The sequence below is a fragment of the Gambusia affinis genome, linkage group LG10 (genome assembly GCF_019740435.1).
Source record: "Gambusia affinis linkage group LG10, SWU_Gaff_1.0, whole genome shotgun sequence".
NCBI lineage: Eukaryota > Metazoa > Chordata > Actinopteri > Cyprinodontiformes > Poeciliidae > Gambusia > Gambusia affinis.
Window position 1 is genome coordinate 28,654,964 of NC_057877.1, and position 25,032 is coordinate 28,679,995.

General features: G+C 38.5%; 1 protein-coding gene across 7 annotated transcripts; it reads right to left on the reverse strand.

Moving 5' to 3' along the window:
• Positions 1-280: 280 nt before the first annotated feature.
• ptbp1b (polypyrimidine tract binding protein 1b) lies at positions 281-24,540 on the reverse strand. Of its 7 annotated transcripts, none has more exons than XM_044129270.1 (15): positions 24,413-24,540; positions 18,263-18,293; positions 12,304-12,364; positions 11,303-11,475; positions 10,253-10,399; positions 10,044-10,172; positions 9,076-9,186; positions 8,823-9,000; positions 7,902-7,979; positions 7,444-7,586; positions 6,591-6,624; positions 4,925-5,017; positions 3,939-4,155; positions 3,772-3,849; positions 281-3,492 (listed from the first exon to the last, which is right to left on the reverse strand). In XM_044129270.1, the coding sequence occupies exons 1-15, from the start codon at positions 24,454-24,456 to the stop codon at positions 3,360-3,362; spliced, it is 1,650 nt and encodes a 549-aa protein (XP_043985205.1). In that variant the 5' UTR covers positions 24,457-24,540; the 3' UTR covers positions 281-3,359. The 7 variants fall into 7 exon arrangements, with proteins under 7 accessions (XP_043985205.1, XP_043985204.1, XP_043985202.1 ...); XM_044129269.1 differs by having other exon boundaries at positions 18,263-18,296; XM_044129267.1 differs by lacking the exon at positions 24,413-24,540 and adding an exon at positions 22,677-22,791 and having other exon boundaries at positions 18,263-18,296.
• Positions 24,541-25,032: the final 492 nt, after the last annotated feature.

Here is a 25,032-nt window from a genome sequence, read left to right on the forward strand (position 1 = left end):
GAAATTTGGAATAAAAAGTTTGAGGTCCAAAACCCCAAAAATTTGCGGGAAAAAACTTTTTAAACTCAAAGTTAATTTTTTTATAGAAAATGTTTCAGACTAATCTCAAAATAAATTTGTGTTATTCATGTGTTAACTGAATTTGCACCTCTGGGCCACCGTAGTTTTCAGTTTGACACATTTATCTGATTTTAAAATCCACTTTTGGACAAAGAAACCATAAAAATTAAAAGAAGATGTGCAACAAAAACAAACATAAGAAATGACAAAAGTCCAAATGTTTAAAAAAAAAACAGATTTATTTTTTCTTTGTGACTCAATTTAAGGCTCAGAACTTGTTGCACACTCGAACCAAAATATACACGTTTCATTGGATATAAAACCAACAATCACCTCTCAGACAGCCGTGTATAAAACATGTCTGTACAGTCAGCTGACCTTTGACCCGGTCCGGCTCCCGATCCACCGGACAACGAAAGGTCACGATGCATTCAGGTGCACCCAGGGAGAAACTGAACCAGCAGCCGGATGGCTGTGTTCGCAGTGAGAAGCTTCTTCACAGTAAATGAAAGACTTTCTGTCCAGCATTTGGAGTGTTTTCATTGGTCCACTTTACGTGATGGTAGGAAATCCTCCAAACTCTCGACACCAACAGAAACCCTCAAAAAACACATTAAATATATAAGCAAACTATTTCTTTTAACATAGTTGCAAAGTAAATATAATTTAAAGACTAAAATCTATGAAGTACAATGTAGTATTCCTAGTTTTATAGAAAACATTTCAGCCAATAAAATGGATTCAGATTTAGTAGGCGGAGTCAGATCAGACCACTGGAACTGACCAATCAGAGGAGACTTCTTTAGCTTCAGCGTTTCTCATCTATGGAAGAATTCAACTGCCAAAAGTGGGAAATAAATTCAGGAGCATTATTTTTGTTACAGTGAGATATAAAACTCATTCAAACAAGAAATTTAAATGTTAGAGATTTAAAACTCGTCAAAATGAGACAATTTATCGCAGCAACTTTTACATCTGATTGTAACGCAAGTTTCAAGTTTAACGAGTTTTATATCTTGTTATAACGTGAAACTAGTTATAACGAGATGCAAAATATTTTTTAAAAATCACTAACAGGAAAGATTCATGTTTTAACAAGTTTTATGTTAAGTTTGTTATAACATGTTTTACATCTGATTAAAACATTAAAGTTTGTTTTAAAGAGTTTCTCTTTTTAACAAGTTTTATATCTTTAGATAATGTGAGAAACTTTTGTTATAACAACATAAAACTCAACCAGGTTCTCGTTTTAACAAGTTTTAAATCTTCTTAAAATGAGAAACTCTCTTTTCTTATAACGTTTGAACGTTTGTCACAAAGAGTTTTCCATCTTGGTATAACACAAGTTCCTTGTTTTAACGACTTTCTTATTGTGTTGCGTGAAAAACTTGTTTTAAATTGTTACAATGTGAAAATTTTATGTTTTGACAAGTTTCATCTCATTATTATGCAAAACTTTTTTCTTTCAGCTCCAAAGTTTCACACAATGACGAGATTTAAACTGATTAGAATGAGAAATTCACATGACGAGACATAAAACTCGTCAAAACGAGAAACATTCAGATAATAATGTAAAATTCTCTCCAATGAGGAACTTTGTTGTTTTAACAGAAGATAAAAATCATCAAAATGTAAAATTTTCTCTTTATAACAAAGTGAAACTCACTATAGAGAAAAGGTTTCACATTACGACATGATAAAACTCATCAAGGTTTCACAGTATAATAAAAAAACTTTTATGTTACATGATGTAAAACTCGCTATAATGTGAAAGTTTGTTTTAGCAAAACAAGTTTAATATCAACTTTCCCGTCGTAACGACGTTAAAACGTGATAAAACTCGTCAAAAGGCGACATTTTCGCGTTGTAACATGATTTTAAAACCTTTCATTCTAAACATCTGAACTGGGACGTTGTCTCTCTTTCACCTTTTCTAATCAAAGTTCCTCAAACTTTTCCCAGGTGCACCGAACGCATCGCCACCGAAAACCTCAGCAGCTCATTTCTACTTCGTTCAGACAGCAAAACCGCGTTACGCTGAAAATGGAGTTGAGCTTCGAGTGGCTGGAATGTGGACAGTTTGTCAGATTAAGACATAAATGAACCAAACTTTGATGAAACTGTCAGGATTTCACTTTGTGATGCTGCGACTGAAGGCACGTCGGCCGCGTAACCAAACGTGAGCAAATCGGTTGAAGTCATTTTCACTTTCACAGGAAAAAAAGACAAACACCAGCAATAAAAGCCTGGACCACTATTACTTTGTTTTTTTAGTCCTTAAAAATCAGAAACCTGAGGCAGGTGGGATTGTTTGCATCTAAAAAGGATGTTTTTGGTTTTAGCTGTAGTGGATCACAAACGTATAAATTAAAAACGTTCCGAGAGACACGCAACTAACAAAAACAAAAAAACATTCATCTTCTGGTCGAAGAAGGCAGCGGAAACACTGAACTCACCGACAGCGAGGAAAATAAAAGGAAAACTCAGGAATGATTAAAATATTGCTACAATATATGATTACATAATGATTGCATATTTGGGAAAGAAAAGAGCCAGAAAGTGACGAGAAAGAAAAGTTCAATCTAAACGACGTAGCGAAGCTGCTAACACACTCAGTTCACATGTTTGTTGCTACGGTAACCAACATTACAAAACACTAACAGAAAAGCACTGACACCAATAAAATACACAAACATAGGAATATATCTGAATTCATCTCAACTGTAAACCTGCTTTTGCCAATTCAGAGGCTTCGTTTGTGTTGGAGTCAGAATAAGGCACAGGGGTCATTTTAAGGTCAACGAGGCGTCTCCAGGGAACGCCCGGCTGAAACGTGACAGTCAGAAGCTACGACTTCCCAAACTGGGATCATCATTTAACAATTTTAAAGTTTTATTAGATCAGGCGAGAATCAGAGATTAAAGTGATCATTCTGAGTTAAAGTCAGTTCTGAAGGATTTGTGAAGGCCGACTTTAATCCGGGATTAAAAGTCAAAAGGCAGAAGACGCTAAAAACTTCCCAACAAGGAGGACAGTAAATTCTGACAACCTGACCTTTTATCAAACAGTTAAAACTCAGAATACTGACTTTTCTCTGATTTTAGAGAATAATTACAGGACTTCAGAGAAGCACCTCTAAAGTGTCGTATTTATGGGATAATCCTACCTTTCTCTGAAGGTAAAGAGTCTAGAAAAATAAAAAACACAATAATTTAACATCACAGCAGACGTTGTGGTGGTTTCTGCATCGGAATGATTGGAGTGTAGTGGACGCCGTATAAAAGTAGAAACTGTCCGGCTCAGATGGACGACTTGGAGAAGGAGACGCGCAGGTGGTGCGTCTCGCCCAGGTCGTGGTTATGGAACGTGATGAGGCAGTCGATGGCTTCCTCCACAGAACCCATCTGGATCAGAGCCATCTTATGGTCCTTCCTGGACGAGAACAAACAGACACTCCATTCAGGAAAACAAAAATGAATAAAACGACTTATTAATAATCGCAAAATAAACACCAAACCTGAAAACATAAAACTGAAAGGACCGATAGAACCAAAGAAAACAATATGACTTGATAAAAGTTCATTAATTAAATGTAGAAACGGTTTAACAACAGGATTTAAACTACACACACACACAGCTGCTGATGTTTTAGTAACAAGAAGTTGTAATTTTATAGGTTTCAAGGTCAGAAAGAGCAAATCAGTGACTGACTGGAAGAACTTGAAGGCCTTGACGATGGCGCCAGAGCTGGAAAACAGCATCTTCAGGTCGTCTTCAACCACAGAAGGGCTAAAAAACGTAAGCAGACCAGTTTTATAAGAGCGCTGCCATTGTTTTCTTACCTTCCTCCTCCGGTTGGCTGAGTTCTGGAGACTTACGGGATGTTGGAGAGGTGCAAGGTGGCGGAGGGAGGAAAGATGTTGGAGTAGTTTTTGGAGCCGGGCTTCTTGAAGCGGTGCAGCGGGGAGTTGCTGTAGTCTTTGGTCAGGCCCTGGTCCTCGTGGCCTTCACGGGGGAGCTGGACGCTGGTGTGTTTGGACAGCGTGATCCGGAGGGGTTTCCCATGCAGCCGCTGGCCGTTCAGGTGGCTCATGGCTGCAAGGCAAAGCAGGTTAAAGGTCAACACCTCCACGTTCACGTTCTGCTCCTACTTACCAGCTTTATTTATAGCAAATGGCAACATCTAGATGCTAAAGACCTTCATATACACAAAATCCATACAAAATGGTTTCAACTAGGGCTACAATGATTTATGAAATTTTTGGTTTTGAAGAAATTATTTTAGAAAATCTGGATTTTTATTTTCATCAATGCACTCTGTGAATGATGTCAGGATGAACATGGCGGCCATCTTGTTTTGAAAGTGACCCATTATGTTTCCTGGAACAGGATAGGATCGGTCTGTGGCAGGGGTGTCCAAAGTGTGGCCCGAGGACCATTTGAGGTCCGTGATAGAAGCAAAGAGTGGTCAATTTTTACCATCACACAAAACTGATGACACAAAAAATTGTTTTTTTTTTCTAAATAAGTCTGAAACCTTTTTTATGTTTTGGATCTTTAATGATATGTAGAGTTTATAAAAAAAATAATTTTCAAAGCAATAAATTTTGTGGCCAACCAGTAGTTTAAATTTGCCACTGCTCTCTGGTCCATTAGGCCCAGCTAACGGGCGGAACTCTGCTGGGGTTGCCAGGTAACGGGCGGAACTCTGCTGGGGTTGCCAGGTAACGGGCGGAACTCTGCTGGGGTTGCCAGGTAACGGGCGGAATTTATTGATTTTTTAATCACTTGTTCTGTTAGAAGCAGTAAAAACATAAATGGAAGAACAACAATGGGGTCACACTGAGCATGTGCAGACGGTTACCTAGCTGAGCCTGGGTACTGTCACACATCTGGACCAGAGCGTTTTCCTTCTTGTTGAACAGGATCTTCACTCTCATCACGTCTCCATAAACACCTTGACACACAGTCAGAAATAAGAAAAAAACATTTAAATATTCATTTTAGTTCGAGTCAGAACAGTCATGAATCCTACAAGACGTCTTGTATGAAGCAGAACACTGACCCTTCGTCTTACTGGTAAACACTATTTATGGAAATGTTGGACTTTGATGGGAATATCACACTAACATGAAGGAGGCTAGGAGTAAAAACAACAACAAATTGGTAAATATAACTTTGAAGGCAGGGATTCCTGAATGATTATTCACAGGAAATGCAAGTGAAGAAATTAAGAACAAGGGTCGGAGAAAATTAAATAAAACGATGGTAGATTACACCATGTAGACACTGAATTACAGGGTTTGATGAAACAAAACCAAGCACAGCTGGTTCAGCACTGAGGACATGCAAACTGAAAGAAACCCAGCATGCAAACTTAAACTGAGGCTCAGTGAACTGAAATGAAACAACAACACATGCAGCTCCTCAGAGTTTGCAGAAGCTCCAGACTGAAAAGCTCCAGGTTGTTTGGAACCAAGACGACTTGGTTTCCATCAGCGAGCAACTGGAAGGAACTCCTCACTTTTATTATCATCATCAACAGTTTTTTAATCTTACAATCAGTACCATTATTAATTAACTGTTTGCCTTATTTTAACCATCTTTACCATTTTATTCCTATTTTTTACTCCTGCTATTATTGTCACTATTTATTATTTTCTTTTACTGTTTTTTTTACTATTCTTAGAATTTTATTATTATTTTTAAAATGTTTTCTAGTATTTTATTATTATTACAGTTTTGCTGTTTTCACTACATTACTTTTAATTTTAGAACTTTTTTAAAACTATTTTTAGTATTATTACTGTTACTATTACTGAGAGGAGGATTTCCAAAAAGAAAAAGGTTTTCTTCAAAATAAGAGCCTCTTTGAAGAACTAAAGGGTGTAAAACAGGAATAAGAGATGAGATGGACTTTCAAAATAAAGTCTACAGTTAATCTTCAATATAAAAGTGCATTTATTTAAAAGTAATAATTATCCATGTAAAATGATTTCACTGTATTTTCAAAATAAAGCTCAGTCTTACTAACGTTAGCTTATGTATGGCAACACATTATGGACATTTCCTCAGGTATTATTCTGGTTTATTAATAAAATGTGTTCATTTGTTAATTAAAAGACAAAAATACTCAAAACAGATGAAAGAAGTTTAAACTATTTTTTGCCTTTTTTCAACAACTTAATTAAAATGAACCCAATTAAGTTGAACCTATTTACATCACATAAATATTAAACCACTGCTAACAGGAGCTGATTGTAACGTTTTGCTGAGATTTTGCCAACTTCCAACTGAATTACTGAGGCCAAATATTTAAACTTGAAAGGAGCGTCAAACATCGGAGGAGAAGCTCCACGTATTGCAGATAAACTCAAATCAACTCAAAAGGTCGAACAAAACAAGCAGTCACTCATTTCTCATAAATCAAGAAACATAAATCAAAATAAAATAAAAAGAAATTCAAAACAAAAACCAGAACATCCAGGTGGTACTGATAATTCAAAAATAAGAAGCTAGTGACAACATACCGAAGAGAATAAAGAGGCAGTGGGGCGTAACTCTCTTTAAAGACAGCAGAGAAGGCAGCGGAGGGACAGGACAGGTAAAGGTGGGAGGGCAGGACAGGTGGAGGGTCCGAGGCGTTTCCATGGCAACAAATTAAAAGGGAAGAGAAAAAAAACAAACAAAAAGACAGGTGAGGGGTCAATCAGAAGGATAAATTACCTTTGGAGAGGATGGGGTTAGATAATGTCAAAATAAAACCAGAGTGAAGCTCAACGTCCAACCGTCTTCAAATCTGACAAGATGGAGTCAAGTTTTAGTTTGAGCCTCAGACATTACAAAATACTGAAAACATGTTTCCAGAGGTCATCAGAGGTCATCAACAGTAACTTCAAAGCAAAAGCAGCACAAAACAATTATTGCTGCACAAACGTAATCGAGTTGATTGACATCAAACTTGTTTGATTTAGTAAATGACCTCGATGACCTCTGGTTGACCTCGATGACCTCTGGTTGACCTCGATGACCTCTGGTTGACCTCTGGAAACTTATTAATATCTTAACATCTTTAAACGGCACAAACAAACGTTTGACACCATTTTGTTAGACTTGAAGAGGCGGCGGGAAACTTCACTCAGGTAAAATAAGATCATTTCAAACATAACTCAACAGGTGTGTGTTCTGTGTAAGGATGCAGGTGTAGGGGGGGAGGGGGTGATGATGTCATAACAGGAAGTCAGAGCTAAAAACCTCAGAGGAAGTGTTTGTGTTTCAGGATTCCCCACTCAGCTCTGTGGGTTTAGACATTTTGATCAGATATTTTCAGCAGTTTGGGGTTAAAGCAGGTGAGTGTTGCCCGTCGGCGCCGGCGCCACTCACCTCAGGGTTCAGGTTGCTGACCAGCAGGACCGAGTGTCCGGCGGGGAAGGAGGGGAAGCCCAGCCTGGCGGTGGCGGGGAGCGCCAGGGAGGCCAGCGCTCCGGGGAGAGCCGGCAACGTCAGGCCGGGGTAGGCGGAGGAAACTGGGACAGAAAACACACCGGAATAAAACCTGAATAAAACCACGACTGTTACAACAGGGGTTGGTTCACCGCAGGGGAGGAAAAATCATTTTCATTTTGGGACAAATCGACATCATCAGTGGCGAAATCAGTTTAGAAAAGGAAAACGAGCCGCTTCAAAAACCTCCGGATGAAAACTTTCACTTCTTCATCAAATAAACAGACAATCAGCAGAAGTTGAGCATCAAACATTTTTTGGGTTGAATATTTGATAAAACATTCCCGTTACTGTAACGCTGGCCTCTGATTGGCCGCAGCTCCTCAGGTGAAACTCACCTGCTGGCTGGATCGCGAACGCCGGCGGGAAGCCGTGCGTCGCTCCGCCGTACGGCGTCGCAGAAATGATTCCTGGAGCTGCAGAGAGAAACGTTCTGCGTTATCGGAAAGGAGGATCTGAAGCCGATTCTACTTCCTGTCTGGTTCCTTTGCAACTTTTAAAAAAATCTGTTTCTGTAGATCAGAGACTCTCAAAGTGTGGGAGAGCAAATCAGCAACAGTTAAATCAAATACAGTTACTGGAAAAGCTGAAAGCTTTCATCAGAGGATTAAATTCCTAATTAAGTTTTGCATTAATTACTAATTAGCTTGTTCAATAATTCATTATATGTAACAGACATCAAGTCCCTTATTCAAATACATTCAATAATAAGCCCAGGCACAACAGGCATTTATCTCACTAATTACACTCCAAACATTAACATTTCAAAATGCATCAGAAACACCATAAAACAATTAAATGAATGAGTCAATAACATTTTAGTGAATTAATAAGGAACCTTAAATTATTATTCAAAATTCACATTTTGCATATTTTTGTACTTCTGTTTGTGTCTCTGTTGCTCTGAAGCTTCAGAGGGTTTATAAGGTGAGAACTGGGCATCATTTTGGTGTGTGAGTGTAAACGCTGAGTCAGGGGGCGTGGCCAGCAGCAGCTTACTGGGATTTAAAGAGACAGGAGGCCCAAAAACGCCTCGTTCTGAAAGAACTGATTTAGTTAGAAAACAGTAATGCTTTGTAGCCCATAGACTGATTCTGAATTATTTAACTCCATACTGAGTTTTTGGCAAAAGGCTTCAGCCACTGGCAGTCAGCAGTCTAAACACAGCGCCCCCGGTGGCTGGAGGGACGAACAGGTTTTGAACTTGCCACCCTTTGCAAAGCCAGGCTTCACGTGGCGGCGCGCTGGGCCGTCCTTACCGAAGGCGGCGGCCATGGCCTGGTGCTCCAGGGTGGACTGGCTGTCTCCGGACGGCAGGTCCGGCCGGGTGAAGTCCCGGCTCTTCTCGTTGTTGTATTTGACGTTGAGGCTGGTGAGTTTGGAGAAGCTGATCCTCAGGGTGCAGCAGCCGTTGTAGATGTTCTGTCCGTCCAGAGTCTGGAACACAACAGAACCGTCAGGGAGCCGCTCCGCCGCAGCACTGGGAGCAGCACTGGGAGCAGCACTGGTTACCAGTTTGGCTGCCTGGGCGGATGAGCCGTCTGAAAACTGCAGCAGCGTCTGGAACTGGTTGTTCTTGGTGAAGATGATGATCCGCAGGACGGTGCCGAACTTTGAGAAGATCTGAGGGTCAAACAGGAGCAGAGACACGATTTCAGGTAAAAGTTTTAAGGGTTTTACTTTCAACCAGCAGGTTTTTAAGTCTTTGAATCATTTCAACACAGCGCCAACAACTGATACACCATCAAAAACTATCAACATTTTCAATTCAAATCGCTTTTTTGCTGCTAAATTACTAAATAAATAAACATACAAGCTCCAAAACAAAGATATTTACAGTTTTTAATCTGCTATCCAGGTTCTAAAACAATCAGACTGGATCAAAGTGTTTCAGAAAGTCCTGATCATTCCTGAAGTTTCTTTACAAAAATGGACTGTGGTCGCCGACATTAGCATTAGCTGCTACACCTGAGATGCTCTTTTAGCCAACTCCTTTTAGCAGAACTTGAACACAGCGACGGTATTTTCCAGTGTCCAATGAGATCGCTGAGCTAAAAGCGACCTCGACGTCCATCAATGCCGTTTACAGATGTTGCTCGTGCGTCAGATTTATTGTTGTACCAGAAACACAATAAAAAGGAAAAAAAAAAAAAAAAAACAATAATTAAAAACCCAACTAACTGTGTAAAAAATTCGAACGTATTAAAATCTACTTAATCAAAATCAAAACAATATAAATATTTATGCACGTAATTAATTTTGATCAAAATTAATTACGTTTATTCATACAAGGTTATGAATATATGTAATTAATCAAAACTGACACGTTCCAGAAGGCTGACTTTGTAACTGTGTTTATGTGACTCTGAAGGTTCAAACCCAGATTTCAGCCTGATTTTTAGTTTCTACCTGCCATGCCTGAAGCTAATCGTTCCTGTCCAGGTGTAAAGATAACGTCTAGGTGAAAGCAACGTCCTCACCTGGCAGAGGGCGTCCAGGGTGACCGGGTACAGCAGGTTCTCCACCACCACCCTCAGCACCGTGCTGGGAGCTGCCATCAGAGTGTCCACATGGGAGGAGCTGAGGGCCCTCAGAGCCGCCTGGGCCCTCTGGCAGAGAGAGAGAGCGGTTAACGGGGGCCACCAGGGGCCACCAGGGGCCACCAGACTGGAGACAGAGCGGGAGTTACCTCCTGGTTGGGGGAGTTGTCCGTTTTTAACTCCTTGTGGTTGGAGAACTGCAGGTAGACGGGTTGGTGTCGGATGACGGGCATCATAGTGGAGTAATAACCCACCATGTTCTGAGCCGCTTCCTCCGAGTTCATCTCCAAGAAGGCCTGACAGGCGACACGAAGCAGACAAACAGTCAGGGCTTCTGCAGGTTTCAACAACTCCGATCCTGGACCTTAAAGCTGCAGAGTCACTTTTTAAAATGTTAAAAATGCCACCATGTTTGTCATGAGATAGATAATGTAAAGAAAGATCAATCTCCTCCCAGAGCTGCAATTGTCAAAAGCAACCAATCAGAGCCAGGAGGCGGGTCTTAGTGCTGCCAATCATCCTTGTGTATGGACTGGCCTGTTACAGGAAAACTGTTTATTCACCGTCGTCAGTGGCTATGCTAACTAGCTTTAGCATTCATGCTAGAGTTCACTGATGGAGAAAGATGCATCGGGGTGAGCAGCGTGTGCATGGGCATGATTGGTGGTGCTATGACCCACCTCCTAGCTCTAATTGGTTGTTTCTTGAAGGCAAAATAGCTCAATTTTTTCACAGATTTTATATCTCATACCAAACTGTCAAACAAATATGTGAAACTGTTTTTATAAAAGCTACACACAGCAGCTTTAAGGCCCTGCTGTTAGCACGAAGCTAAAGGTTTGGGGGGGTTTTGTTGTTGTTGGTTTTTTGTTTTTTTTACCTTGGATCAAATGTTGGAAAACACACAAATTCCTGACTGTAAAATAAAATGTTGTGAACCTCAATTTCATATAAATTTTAAGTAAACCAGTGAAAAACTTTTTTTTTTTTAAAGTAAATTGTTCTATAAAAACAACCATTTTAACCAGTTTCTGTTTCCCTCATTCAGAAACCAAACCACTGGGACAAACAAGTCGGATTCGTATCCACTTTTACCAAAACCAAACAGATTGGAAACATCCAGATAGAGATACAGAAACAATATCTATTCTTCAGTTTTCAGGTTGGGTCGGTCTGGGCGTCATGGCGACGGCCTGTACCTGGTTCTTGGCTTTCAGCATCAGCAGGTTGGTGACGTCGCCGAACGGCAGGCCCAGGCTGATGACCTCGGCCTCTGTGATGTCACTGGGAAGCTTGCGGATGTGGATGACCCGCGACGGCAGGCTGGGGCCTCTTATGTCACCTTTGAACTTCTTGCTGTCGTTCCCATTGGCTGCAGGAGCAAAACGTCAGAGCGTTCAACCACTGAGTGGTGAGGTCGTTTACTTGACCCCCTGCATGTTATTGTTAAGATTCTGACATTTTGCACATGTGCACAACGCCGCAGGGCAACAGGAAAGGGAAAATATTGCAGAAAAACCACTGAAGAAGAACTCAAAACCACTCGCACTCTTTTCTCTCGCTCTCTGTCGGCTACGCTACAGACTTGTTGTCATAGCAACTGACAACAAGGCCAATTTATGTTTCAAGTTTCAACACCCAAAAATCACTGAAACATTTCACACAAAGATCAAAACATTCAGTCGGGTACAGTTTCAGGTTTTTAGGCTTGATGTTTGTTTTAAGATTAATAAGTGATGGATTAGCTACAGCTGGTACTAGCTAAGCTCACACCCTGGTGGTAGATTAGCTAATTTAATCACCTCCTCTACTGATAATCTGTCAGAGACTTGACAGGTAAAACCAATGCTAGTCATTGTTAGCTAGAGAGGGAGACGGGGTTCTGCAACAGGTCTAAATCTTTTTAACAAAAAGTTAATTCGTAGTCCAGCTGTTACTCAAAGACCTTTGATATTGTAGGATAAACGTTTATAGAATACAAAATAGATCCAAGTGTTATTTTATTAATGTTTTACATTTTTCCAATTTTAAAATGTTTCAATGTTTCACAAATGTTAAACAAAAAATTTTAAACTTGAAATTATTCCTGTGTGGAAGAAATCATGATGCAAAATACCACAGATGATCATATTTAACCAAAATTAAAAAATTAATACAAAAAACAATGAAAACTTCAAGTAGCTTTAGGTGAATTTCTGACCTGTGGTGCTCATGATATACGGGCCGTTGGAGACGCTGGAGAAAAGCTCGTCGGATCCTCTCTGGGAAATAAACAAATTAAATGGATCACATTTAATATCGGCCTCAAAACATTGAAGTTTTAATTATGCAAACAGTAAAAAAATACTTTCTGAATTAAGGAGGTAGAAAATCACAGGTGTGCTAATGAGTTTTCCTCCTGTTGGGCAGAAACCCATCGTTACATTCAGGGAAAGTGATGCAGTGACACACTTCTACCAGCAGATGGCGCCCCACAGATGTAAATGTGGACTGAATTTGAATCAAACGGCAGGAACACTAGAAACTGATCATCACCTGCAGCCTCTGATTCCTGCCCCACCAGCAGAGGGAGCCGGAGGGTAAATTCCTGAACCAGTTCAATGAAAAGCAGATGCTGACAAACAGGCAGAGTCTCATTCAGCAAACTGAAACTGAAGGACTCCAAATACAGAGTTCAACCTCAATGTTTCACAAGAAACCCAGAGTGAAGGTTTCAGTTAAGATTTAACAACAAAAATTTTTTTTTAAAAACTTAGGTACATTTTTAAGTTAAAAAAAAAGTAGATGTATCTCTGATGAGGTAATTATGTTATTGGAAAACATTAAACTCTACCTAAACATAAAAGAGGCAACCTTAAAAAAAAATAGTTTTTTAAAATAAATATGAATTTTTGCGCTTTAATACGGAAAGTTCTGAACTGGGCGTGATCCGCGCCATCTTGGTAGGCAGGAGCTCTTTACCCACCACTGTGAAATACTGAGATAAATATATTTTTTTATATTTTTATACATTAGCTACATTAGCCTGCGTGTTTGTTACTACATGTACTTATTCTGCCAGTCACTAAACCTTTTTATTCAGTTTGTACGTCCTTTAAAAAGCCGTTTAAACTCTGATTGTTTGTGTTCATAGAGTTCAGGCCGTGAAGCTCCTCCAGGTTGGACGCACGCTTCATGTTCAGCAGGTCGTTGTATCGTAGTATGAGACTGGAGGCAGCTTGTCCACGTTGTCGGACATTTTTCTTCTCCTTGTCATACGGGTCGATCCGGACAGCCGCCATTTTGTTCATGAATCTTTTCTCTCACATTGGTCAAGATTGTTTGTTGGTCTGGAAGCCATGGATTGATTGCTTGGATTGCCTACCAAGATGGCGTGGATCACTTACGGTTCAGACTTGGGTTTCTTTTCACATTGGTGGAAAACTGACTAATTTTTGCACATATTTGAAATGGAAACAGTCGGCGTGTTGATCGGAACAAACATCAACACTCAAAAGTCTGAAGAACCATTATTGATCTGGACTTTTTTAAATTTTAGAGGCTGCTGGCTGTTTGAAGGAGATAAAATAAAATGGTTTTCATCGTTACGCTACATTTCTCTGCCTCGTTTTGCTGCCTCATCGTTTCATCTTTGCAGGAAGCCAAAGGTTTCTGGCTTTTTCTTTCTACCTGTATAAAGCTGCGGGGATCTGATTACCGATCCTCCCATGAATAATAAAAGCAGCAGAAACCCGAGCGCTCCTCTCCGCTGAGCCCTCTATCTCCGTCTCCATCTCCGGCCGACAGCTGCCGGACAAAGGAGCCGCCAGCTAACCGCCATGAAACGACAGAACCGCCACGCTGCTCCTTCTGATGACATCACTGATGATGCGGCTGGTTGATCCGCATCAGTGAGGGATTGAAAATAAATCATTGTTGATGGAAACGATAATAGAAAACTGAAGCTCAGGAATTGTTTCCATGGTTTAAATGAAATTTACCTGAGAAACCTTTATGAAAAAATTACTTTTAGGAGAGTTCTTACTATGCTGTACCTTTTATTTTTACTGGTAATTTTATTATGAAGTTTCACTCCCCTTACTAGAGGAAAACTTTTGGCCACTCTGCCCACCTCTGCTGCTTCCAGATAAAGCTGCATGTTTCTGAATTAAACTGGTTCCTGTGTAATTTCACGACAATTTCTGCATTTAAGATTCTGTTTCTCTTTAAGGCCGTTTTTCCTGGTAATAGTTCGATAGATTTGGTTTGATTGGTGACCAAAGATGAAACATTGGTTCCCTCTGCAGCTACTGTGGTTCTTTCTCTGCTCTGAGTCAAACCAACCAAACCCTTTGAGCAACCTGTTCCCTTACTGGCCTGTGGGGGCGCTGCACCAAGAACCACTGAAGGAAATGACACAGAAGACACTAAGCGCAACTTCCTTCTTCACCAAAAGGAAAGAAAAATGAAGTGGCATCAAGGATTTCTCTTTAGTCTTTTTTTAAAGACAATGAGCCATTTCTCCTGCTAGCACTAGCCTAGCATGTTTGTTTTGGTTGTATTTACCCAGAATGCCCTGCGCTGTAGTCCACTTCCTGATTTTGTAGTGGTCTCCAGTCCGCTTGGCGTTCACATACACATTCTAACTGCACCAGAGTTCACTTCAACTGAACCCAGACTGAGGTTTGGAGGTAGAGCCACAGATGAACTGGACTTTCTAAACAAGCGGACTGGAGTCGGGTTAAAGCGGACTGGAGTCGGGTTAAAGCGGACTGAACCGGGCTGCCGTGAATTAATGCCGAATTTCATTTTGCAGTTGTAGATGATAAGTGTCCAAAGTGCGGGCCGAAGCCATTTCTGGTACCTGGACTGATTTATTTTGTGATCCTCAAATACAATTCATGAATTATACAAATCTGACCAGGTGCTTTATGCAGACAGACTCCTTTATCTTTATTTCAGGCAAATATTACCCACCAATTAAAGTCTTCTTTCAAGGGACCACTTTAGGTGCAACACAGAGGATCTGTATTTTAATAAACATTCTTATTTCACTTTTATTTCATAGCAAACAGGCCCATGTGTAGGAAGAGATCCAACTTATAAATAAAAGACGATGCATCTTGAATCAGGTTAATCACCAGATTCACAGGAATCATCTAAAAAGAAACTCATTGAACCAGATGAGGAATTGCTCCATGCTTTCCCAGACACCCTCAGATGTTTTTATCATAAATGTAGGCCTGTCTGAACACGACTCCACCCTGTTCACCTGCTGGCCCCTTTACCACTCATCAAACTAATCACCTGGAAACAAATGTCAACTGGAACATTTTACCAGTTTTCTTCCTAACATCAGTTTATCTGGGATTATTCCCGACATTCACAGACCTGTTGGGATTCTGGGAATTCCTGAAACCTGCAGCTTTCCTTTCTGTGGATTATCTGGGGCGGTTCTGGTCTCGCCAACAGAACCTGGGGTTAGCACTCAGCCTGGCTTCAAGTTACTCGCCTGAGGTGAGAGGAGGAAACCGGAGAGGACGCCGCCCCCGCTCATCGCATCACTTCCTGCTGTCTGATCAGATATGACCGTTTCTCCTGATCAACGCCGCGTTCAGGAACGAAAGCAAGGCAGGACTGAACACATGCTAACAACATTTCTCAAATATCAAAAAGTTTAATAAGCGATCCGCAATAAACACGACAACTGGAAACCAGCTTAAAAACTAAACGTCTCATTAAAAGTAAAAGAAAGTACGGTTTTATTTTCACTCAACTGGGAAAGTTTGGGGAAAAAATGTTATAGCTGGATAATAAATCAATAATAAAATACAATAATAAAATAAATCAATAATATTGTCCTTTGATATCTCAATATCAAAGGACAATAAGTCTGATCCAGAACCACACTGCATTCTGGGGGATGTATACAGAGGAAAGGCGTTAGCCATGCTGAAGCTAACTAAGCTAAGGTGGTGGCTTCATAAATGATACATATTTGTATCATACATATTTCAGCCATATTGTTCAGCCCTAAGATATGTTAACTTTTATTTATTCTCTCCATTTAAGCATAAAAACTACAAATTTCCACCATTTTCAGTCTGTAAACACATCAAATATAACTTATCAGAAATTTGACTTTTTGATATAACGCCTTGAAATTATGCCTCTGTCTCTTTAAGAAGCTCCTGCTCTTTCTGAAGCTCCGCCTCCATGAAGTCATTCCAACATGGCTCCTCTATTAACCCTTTAACAACATTGTACCAGTGTTGCTCTGAGCAGCAGCTCCTATAATGAGCTCAGCAGATGTTTGCTAATTGCTGCCAGCTAGTCTGAAGGAGCTGAGTGGGGGAAGAGCTGCGCCTCGAAGGCGGGGCTAGGTCCACCCAGGCGTTTTGAACAGCTGAATGGTTGCCGTGGAGATTAAAGGATTTCTCAAACATGAAAGGATCAAAGGAAATAACATAATAACAGGATGTAAATTTCACATGATACTGCCCCTTTAATAAAGGTGTTGTGATTCCTCAGGGTTTTTAGCAGGAATGTGGCGCCATAAAACATATCATTCAATCCAGGTAATAATGCATTGCAGCATTTAACCACTGCAGCGCTGGATTTGTGGTGTTTTTATGCTTTTTGGACAGCTAAGCAGTAGGAAGTTTGAGGTGACCTGCAGAAATCCTGACAGTAAATCCACAACTTCCTGCTCTCACCTTGAACAGAAACACTTTCATGCAGTTTCTGAGATGCAGAGCAATCAATTTAAACAGTCACACCAAATACAGCAGAAACATATCGCTGGAGCGATCACACACCTAAACATTTCCTCAGTCAAAAATAAAGACGTCCCGCCGTGAAGACTCGTCTGTCTTCAGCGGATCGTCGGCTGTAAATGCTCCAACACGCTCTGGTGTCTTCCAGTTTTACTGCCCAATTACTGCATTCCTTAGAGATGTGATAAATCGGCCTGACGCTGTTCACACGACCAGAAACAAACTGCAGTATGGCTGCTGCGACTCAACGTGACAAAAACCAGCAAATTAAACCAGAATTATCACAACAGATCTGTGGAACCAATAACTGCTACTGCTGAACATTTCTTACCGTGGCAACAGGTAAGATGTTAAATATCTGAAGTTTTTACTATTTTCTCCACCCGTTTGTTACAGAGGACCATCAATAAATATCAGTAACTTTGAAAATATGACTAGATGTGTTTGTTTTTCCAATAGCAGTATTTGTGTCATGCAGTCACATTCATACAGTTGTAAAAATACTGGGGGGGTTTTTAGCATAATTTTTATTTTAATTGCAACAGTACAACAAAATATCACAGTAAAATTCAAAGTGATATTTTTACTTGGCAAAAATCAGTTCTGCAGGAATTTATCTGAAGAGCTGAGATGAAAAGTGAATATAAACCAAGTTTTTTAATTTGGAGCTTAAACGATTAATCGTGATTAATAATCAATATTAAAGGAATTACTAACTTAAATGAAGCACCTCTATGAGGGGTGTTAAAACTGTGGTCTGGGGGCCATTTGTGGCCTCTGAAATTATTTTGATTATTTCAAGCAAAAGTCAAGCAAGGTAAAGATTTGGACAAATGTTTTTAAAATGATCAGTTTTTCTTCTTTTACTTTTGTTTTGGATCTCTGAAGATTTATAGATTTAACAGGTAAAACAAAACCACAAAATTATGAAATTCAAAAATGAGCTTAAATTCTATTTTTGGCCAATGAGTACATTAAATTTGCCTGTTTTGGCCTCAGAGGAAGAAGGTTTGGGCTATATCTTAATTTAAAAAATACATAAATACTAAGTCTACCAAGGAATTAGCACTAGAAACTAGACCAAAATACTTGGTAAGATTTTGAGTTTTTGCAGTGTAATCATTTATAGAGATCATGAAGATCAGATTTTTCCACTTACAAACCAGAAAAATCAGGAAACAAGAAGGAATCTGGGTAAATTTTAGGAACTCCAAAGTGTTGAACTGTGATTTCTAATCCATCACCATCGATAACCGTTATTTACCAGATTTAGTTTGCAGGTAATAATCAATTAGAACCACAGAAAGCTTAAAGATGAATCCTCAAACTGGAATGTGAGCAAACAGAGCAGCAAACCAGCAGAAAGGACAGAAAGCAGGAGGAAGAACAAGCAGAGGTGCCTACCTTAGTACCAACTGTTATATCGTGGTGGACACTGCTGTGAAGAGAAGAAAGCATGTTAGAAGCAGCAGGGAGAAAAACTCAAAAACAGCAAAAAGAAAATGATAAACAAATAAAAGGGCAGAAAACGGTCAGGGTTAAAGAGACGGCGCGAGCGGAGAGGCAGGAGGAGACGGGAGAGGAGCCCAGCAGAGACGGCAGGGTGAGACCAAGCAGAGCCGCTGCACCACCACCACCAACTATTATTATTATTATTATTATTATTATTATTAGTTTTAACTGCTTCTGGGTCACTCTGCTCTAAAATCATGACTCAGACTAAATATTCATACAGAACCGTTTCTACAGTTGGAACCAAACCCAAAATAATCATGTTTTAGGCTGGAATTAAACAGTCAACGTGTAACAATGTGGGTCAGAACTGAAGCCACTAAAGCTGCATTAGATCAAACTTTTCCACTGACTGGTGCAGTTGAAACATCAGTCATATTTAAAGGGGAGATTTTATGTGTTTTCCGGGCACATTGTTCCACTTTATAGCACAATTAAGTAATTATGTTAACATCAGTTGTTATGAAAATGCTAAAAATGCCAAATACTTAAAAGAAATTTTACTTTGTAAGTTAAGACTCTGGAAAATGTCTTCTCTTCTCTAAAACTCAGAAACAACAATATGAAGATGTGGGTAAAATGAAATTAAGTGTTCTTTAATTCATTTATATTGTTTTATTGTAATTTAACTGAGAAGATCACACTCTATGCTGACGATATTGTTTTGTGTTCCAAAATACTTAGTTATGCGTCTCTCAGGCACACTGTCCATTTTAAAGCATAATCAAGTAACTATATTAACTTAAGTTATGAAAATGCTTTATGTATCAAATATGACTTTAGAAATTTGACTTCCTGATTTAATGCCTTGAAATCAGGCCTCTGTCTCTTTAAAATCTCCTGTTCTTTCTGAAACTCCGCCTCCAAGAAGTCATCCCAACATGGCTCCTCTATTAACCCTTTAATGTTTTTACCAGCGTTGCTCTGAGCAGCAGCTCCAACAATGAGCTCAGCAATTCCACCAGCTGTTTGCTAATTGCTGCTGGCTAGTCTGAAGGAGCTGAGTGTGGGAGGAGCTGTGCCTTGAAGGCGGGGCTACATCCTCCAAGGCATTTTAGAAACTGAATTGTTGCCTTGGAGATTAAGGATTTCTCAAACTTTGATAAAACATTACATTTGTGAAAACTATGCAGAATTTTGTATGAAAACACAAGGCTGACTAAATGTAGCGTTTTAAAAGTCTGGAAATAAAAGCACAGGGTTTGAATGATGGAGCATGGACAGTTTGTTGATCCTCATTCTTACAGAAACATAAAAAACAAATTCCTGCGTGTCGTCAGGCGATATTTTCATCAGGAAATGATAAATGATGCAAATAATGAACATGCCTTTGATCACAGCAGATGTTTTGTTCCTGTTAAATCTGCTTTGGTTAGCAAATCATTTTCTCCAAAAGTCAACCAAATACACCCTGATGTCAACCAAAATACCTTAAACAAACTTCTGAAGCAAACCGCAACAAGTCCAACAGCTTTTAGGAACCTGGTTCTGTTGGTTTTACTCCTACTGGTTCAGGAAAATCTGTCAAAACGTTTAACTGAAAAGATTGAACAAAATTATCGGCAAAATCTTGAAGTAAACCTACAGCAGACAGAGACGTCTCACTATGCTACAATAAATACAAAACAAGCTTTCTGTGGACACAGAGGAAAAAAAATAATAATAAAAAATAAATAAAAATCGATCAAACATTTGAGTTTCTGGATTTGTGAAAAACCTTCAGCAATTCGCAGAAAAGAAATCTTTGCAAAAGAAATGAAAGAAGACGGTGATTCCCACGGAGAAAACACAGCGGCTCTGAGAAGTCTGAAAAATCCACAATTCTGAGATGCTAAAACATTAGACTATAATAAATCCACTTGGTTCAATTGAAGTTATATACAATAAAACAACGTGCAAAATGCACCAGAATTAATATTTTATCTCCTGATTTTAGTCATTTTTTGACAAAGCTGATCCAGTTTGTGAATCTGGGCCGATATTAGCAACAATGTTTATTTCCACCTTCTAGAGATTTGTGTTTTATGTAAAAAAAAAAAAAGAAAAAAAAGATGGTATTGAATAAAAACTGGCAGGTCCGACTCCTTAAAGATTGGCAATCGCCAGGAAACTAATCAACGCAGTCCTAGTTCAGACTGGCATGAAAAAGTCAAATTTGGGTTGAATGATGTCAAACATATGAAAACAAAAAAATAAGTTCTTTACTACCAAGTGTGAACATTATTAACATTTTAGGGTTGTTTGTAACTTGGAAGCACAATAAAAGAAAAGCAGACTTGAGTTGTCTCAGCAGAAACAAAATCTTCTTCTGCACTATGAAATATAAAAATTATTCACCCATTCCTCTCAAATGGATTTATTTGCTGATTAAATCATTTTTAATTAAAAATAACACCTGTTGACAATCCAGAAGAGTGTCATAAGCAAGTAAAGTCATAAAAAACAAAGAACAGTTCTTACTAACTAAAACTGGCTTAGAGTCGTTCAAAAGAATCGTTTCGCTCTTGAACATAAATAATCTCAGCAGGTTTTTGACTTTGTTTCCTCCGATCATATAAATATTGTATAAATATTGTATAAATATTGTATAAGCTCCCGAACCGTGAAATAAGTCTTACTTGTGCACTCGTAACCGGATCTGTGCATAAATGCAGTTTGCTGAAATGTGCTGCACAAATAACCTTGACTGATTGATACAATTTCCACACATGAAGGTTTTGGATTTATTCTTCCACTTTCTGTACAGCGACCTCCAGGTTTTAGGTCAAAGGTCACTGACGTTTAGATTGTAACGTCCTCCATCTTGAACGTAACCTCAGCTGCTTTAATGCGGTGATATTAGGATGTAAACACATCCATGGTGCTACAATAACTTCTTTTTTTATTTATTTATTTTTTTTTTACATTTACTCCCCAAAACAGATAACATGCAGAATTTTAAAAGTCACAAACACATGGCGCTTTACCAGAGGTGTGTGATCTTTTCAGAGCTACGTAGGATGAGTGAGAAACCGGCTGGTCGGGCTGAAAACCCCGCAGGGTGTGAGGATGACTCCTGATGAAGAATATTCTCCAGCAACAGAAGAGTCGCCTGGTGGGGCCTTCAGGGGTTTATGGGTTTGTTAACAGACTAGACTGGTGATACAGCAAAACATCAAGAGGAGCTAAAACTAAATGTTCAGAGGGTTTAAACTAAGGAAAATGAAAAGTTCTTAAAAAGAAATGGCATTAATGCCTTAAACAGAAGTATGCAACGCACAGCATGTGAAGGTGAACAAAAACACCTCAGAAGGTTCAGCTCTGTTCTAGTAATGATTTCATTTAAAATCTGATCTCAAACTAGTTTAAAACGTTTTTAAAACTAAAATTAAACTCCTTCAAATCTCAACTCACAATTTGCTAAATGTTTCCTCACGTGTAAATATTGTTCAAAATGTAGTTTTTAATATAACAAAATTAGGGAAAAATTGTAAAACAAATTTTCCTTTGGGTTAATAAGATAGCTTTGATTTTGGATCAAAGCATTCTTTGAGTTATTTTACGCATTTGTCTGTCGCTTAAACAAAACATTTATCAAGTTAAATACGTTAACAAAAGGAAAAAAATTTTAAAAACTTACAAAAAAGTAAAGAAATAATCAATAAAATCCACCAATCAATGTAGTTTCAGTAATAGAAATTACTTCCGTTTACAACTTTGGTTCGAAACAGAACTCCATGTAAAGTTCCATTCACTTACATTTCTTCTCAATCTTTAAAAGCAAAAAAGACACTTAAATAACTGTTTAGCAACTAAAAATGTATTTTAGCAATAATTCGCTAATTCGGCTCAGAATTGTGTCCCATAAGTTACTTTTTATTTGTTTTTTCACTTCCTCAAAGTGCTAAAACAGTAGCAGTGGGCGTGAGACACATCGTTGCCGTAGAGATGAGAGCTGGAAGTTTGAGACTCTTCCAGCAAATTATTTATAAACCGGACATAAGCTAGACAAAAGCGGCTATGAACCTTCTTTCTCCGGGTAAATATATGACAGTGTACTGCCGGATAGTGTTAGGGGACTTGTCCCCGCAGATAATGGCCCGTTGAGAGGCTAGCACTGCGGCTAACTCTGCTAACGTAGCTTCGTTTCCTGTTTTTTTTTGACAAACACAAACTTCTCCGACAGCTTCTTTTCACAACAACAGAACGCAATACTCTGCAGAAAACTACAGCACCTTTCAACATGTTTGTGTGTCTGGTCTCATATGGAAGTAAATAGTCCAAAACTACATGTAAGAAGAGCAGTGAAGTCGATGAGATAACTCACCCGTCCATTGCACAACACGGAACTACGGAGCAACAGGTTCCAGCCAGCGGCCAGCAGGATTCCCCCATCCACAAACTAGTATCGACCGACAAAATGGCTGGAGGAGGGCCTGTGATTGGACAGATTTACTAAATATGTAGGCGTTGCTTCTTAGACTCGAGTGGGGATTGGCTAACGCGCAATAACAAAGAGGATACGTTCCAAAGAGCCGAGATCGTCTATGCAAAAGAAGATGTAAGCCTCTGAAGGGCTTTCTTTGCTAGTGGGCGTTGTCTCGAAAACCCCCCAAAACAAAACAAAAACAAAATGCAAATCTGCGACCCCAAGTATGGAAGCCCGTTAATGCCACTTTGTAAAAACTCCACAAATATAAGTTTAAGTACTGTAAAAATTTGATTATTAGAATAAGAATACTAGATTAAAAAATCTTCCAACACACAACAAAAGTTTCCAAAACATTACGAGATAGTACTATTTGGTTATGAATTTGAAACCCAGAGTTTTGTGGTGGTTATTATGAGTTTAAGAAAAATAAGAAATATGTTTTGTAATTATGAGATTTCAGTCATAGTGCTGAGGTTTATAGTCACAAGCTTATTGTTTTGAGATTAATCATAAAATAAGAAGTTCAACATTATGAGCTTTAAAGTCATAATGAAACTTAAAAAGCCGAAATTAAGATCTTTAAAGTCATAAATATTATAGTCAAGTTGTAATAAAGAAGAAAGTTGTAATTTGAGTACATAAATATCATAAATAAATGTGATTCCTGAGACATTCTGTTCTATTATTTCTTCCCTCCTTTCTCTCTCTACTTGTTTCTTGTCTAAATAAAGGGCAACAGTGTGACTAATTTTTTTAATGCAAAGATAAAATATATAAAGTTGTAGTTTGAAGTTTTGAAGTCATACTCAATATACTGAAAGCTGTATTTAGATATAGTAAAAACATTAGATTAAGACTCATTATTTAGAAATTTTCAGTTGTAAATTTAGTCATAGTCATTAGACAGGTTTTCTAATTGTGCCTTCTAAGTGAAATATTACTGAATAAGAAATTTTTGTTTACACACAAAAGATTTTGATGAAAAAGAAAATTGAAACTTGTTTGCATTGTCTCTTTAGCTACTGACAGAAAGTAAATGGAGTGTTATTTATTCAAATTTCTCTAAATGCGTAAAATAATTAGAACAATTCCAAAGAAAAACGAGCTCAAAATAGTAGAAATTAACAGCAACTGGAGATACTAGGGAAAAAAGTAGGAGTGGGAGGTCTTACAAACAACAGGGGAAAAAAGTCTTGTTTTACAGAAAAAGATCTGACACAAAACCTGTGATCATACATTTGATCTTCCTGTTTGTGTACAGAGAGCCGTCAAAAAGTCAAATATAAGGAACTGAGACTAAGAAAGGACTGAAGTTGCTCCTGTTGGGATTTCCATCAGCATTTTTACCAAATGCCATAAATGATCTAGTCCATACTGCCTGAACTATGTACAAAGAAAAGTGAAATTTCAATGTATAATGACAATTTTAGCATAATAAACATCTAAAACAATCTATAAGTGTTGCAGAAAATATCTGGATAAAAAGGTATAGTTACTTATTGACTATTGAAGGGTTGAAAAACACTTTTCAACTTGGTGCATTGATAATGTAAGAGAAGCAAAGATCCTAAAGATGTTAGAGAACTAAAACTACAAAATGACAGAGGTTCTGATCCATTCGAAGGTATTACCATAGCAGTAGCTGGTTTCTTTCTCTGTGCTGCAGCCGAGTCATGTAACACGCTAATAAATAATTCCTCTCTGCATCGCTTTTCAGGAAATGAGTCTATGTCATGGTAAATGATCCAGCAGTACACAAATAATTCAGAGGGTGCATTTTTTAACACCTGTATCCATGGAAACACATTTAAAAATAAAAGCTTTCACATTGCATGTCATAGTTGCAAGATTAAAAGTCACAATCAGAAGTTAGATTGAGGAGATTCAAAGTCACAACTAAAAGATTTAAACTCATTTGTTTGGACGTCATAAATGTAAAGTGATGATGACGTGAATGATAACAATTATAAATTCAGAAGTCATTATGATGTTTTAAAAAAATTCACCGTTATAAGATAGAAAGTTAGAATTTATCAAGAAAATATCCTAATGTTAGTTTAAATTTCATCACTGTAAATGGATACAAAATAGTAACAATAATTGAAAGTAAAATAATGTCATTATGAGTTTAGAAGTCACTATTATAAACAAATATGTAACTATGAAATGCAAAAATAACAATTAACTAAATCCTAATAAGGAGACATAGTTCTAATTTTAAAATAAGAGCTAATTGTGAGATTAAAGTTCT

Bases quoted from the DNA above. Each gene is read 5' to 3' on its own strand.
- ptbp1b (XM_044129267.1), bottom strand. From the start codon at position 22,744: ATGGGGGAATCCTGCTGGCCGCTGGCTGGAACCTGTTGCTCCGTAGTT. The intron at 12,365-18,262 runs GTAGGCACCTCT...TTTATTTCCCAG, and splicing joins ATATAACAGTTGGTACTAAG to AGAGGATCCGACGAGCTTTT. The intron at 11,476-12,303 runs GTCAGAAATTCA...TTGCTCCTGCAG, and splicing joins GTATATCATGAGCACCACAG to CCAATGGGAACGACAGCAAG.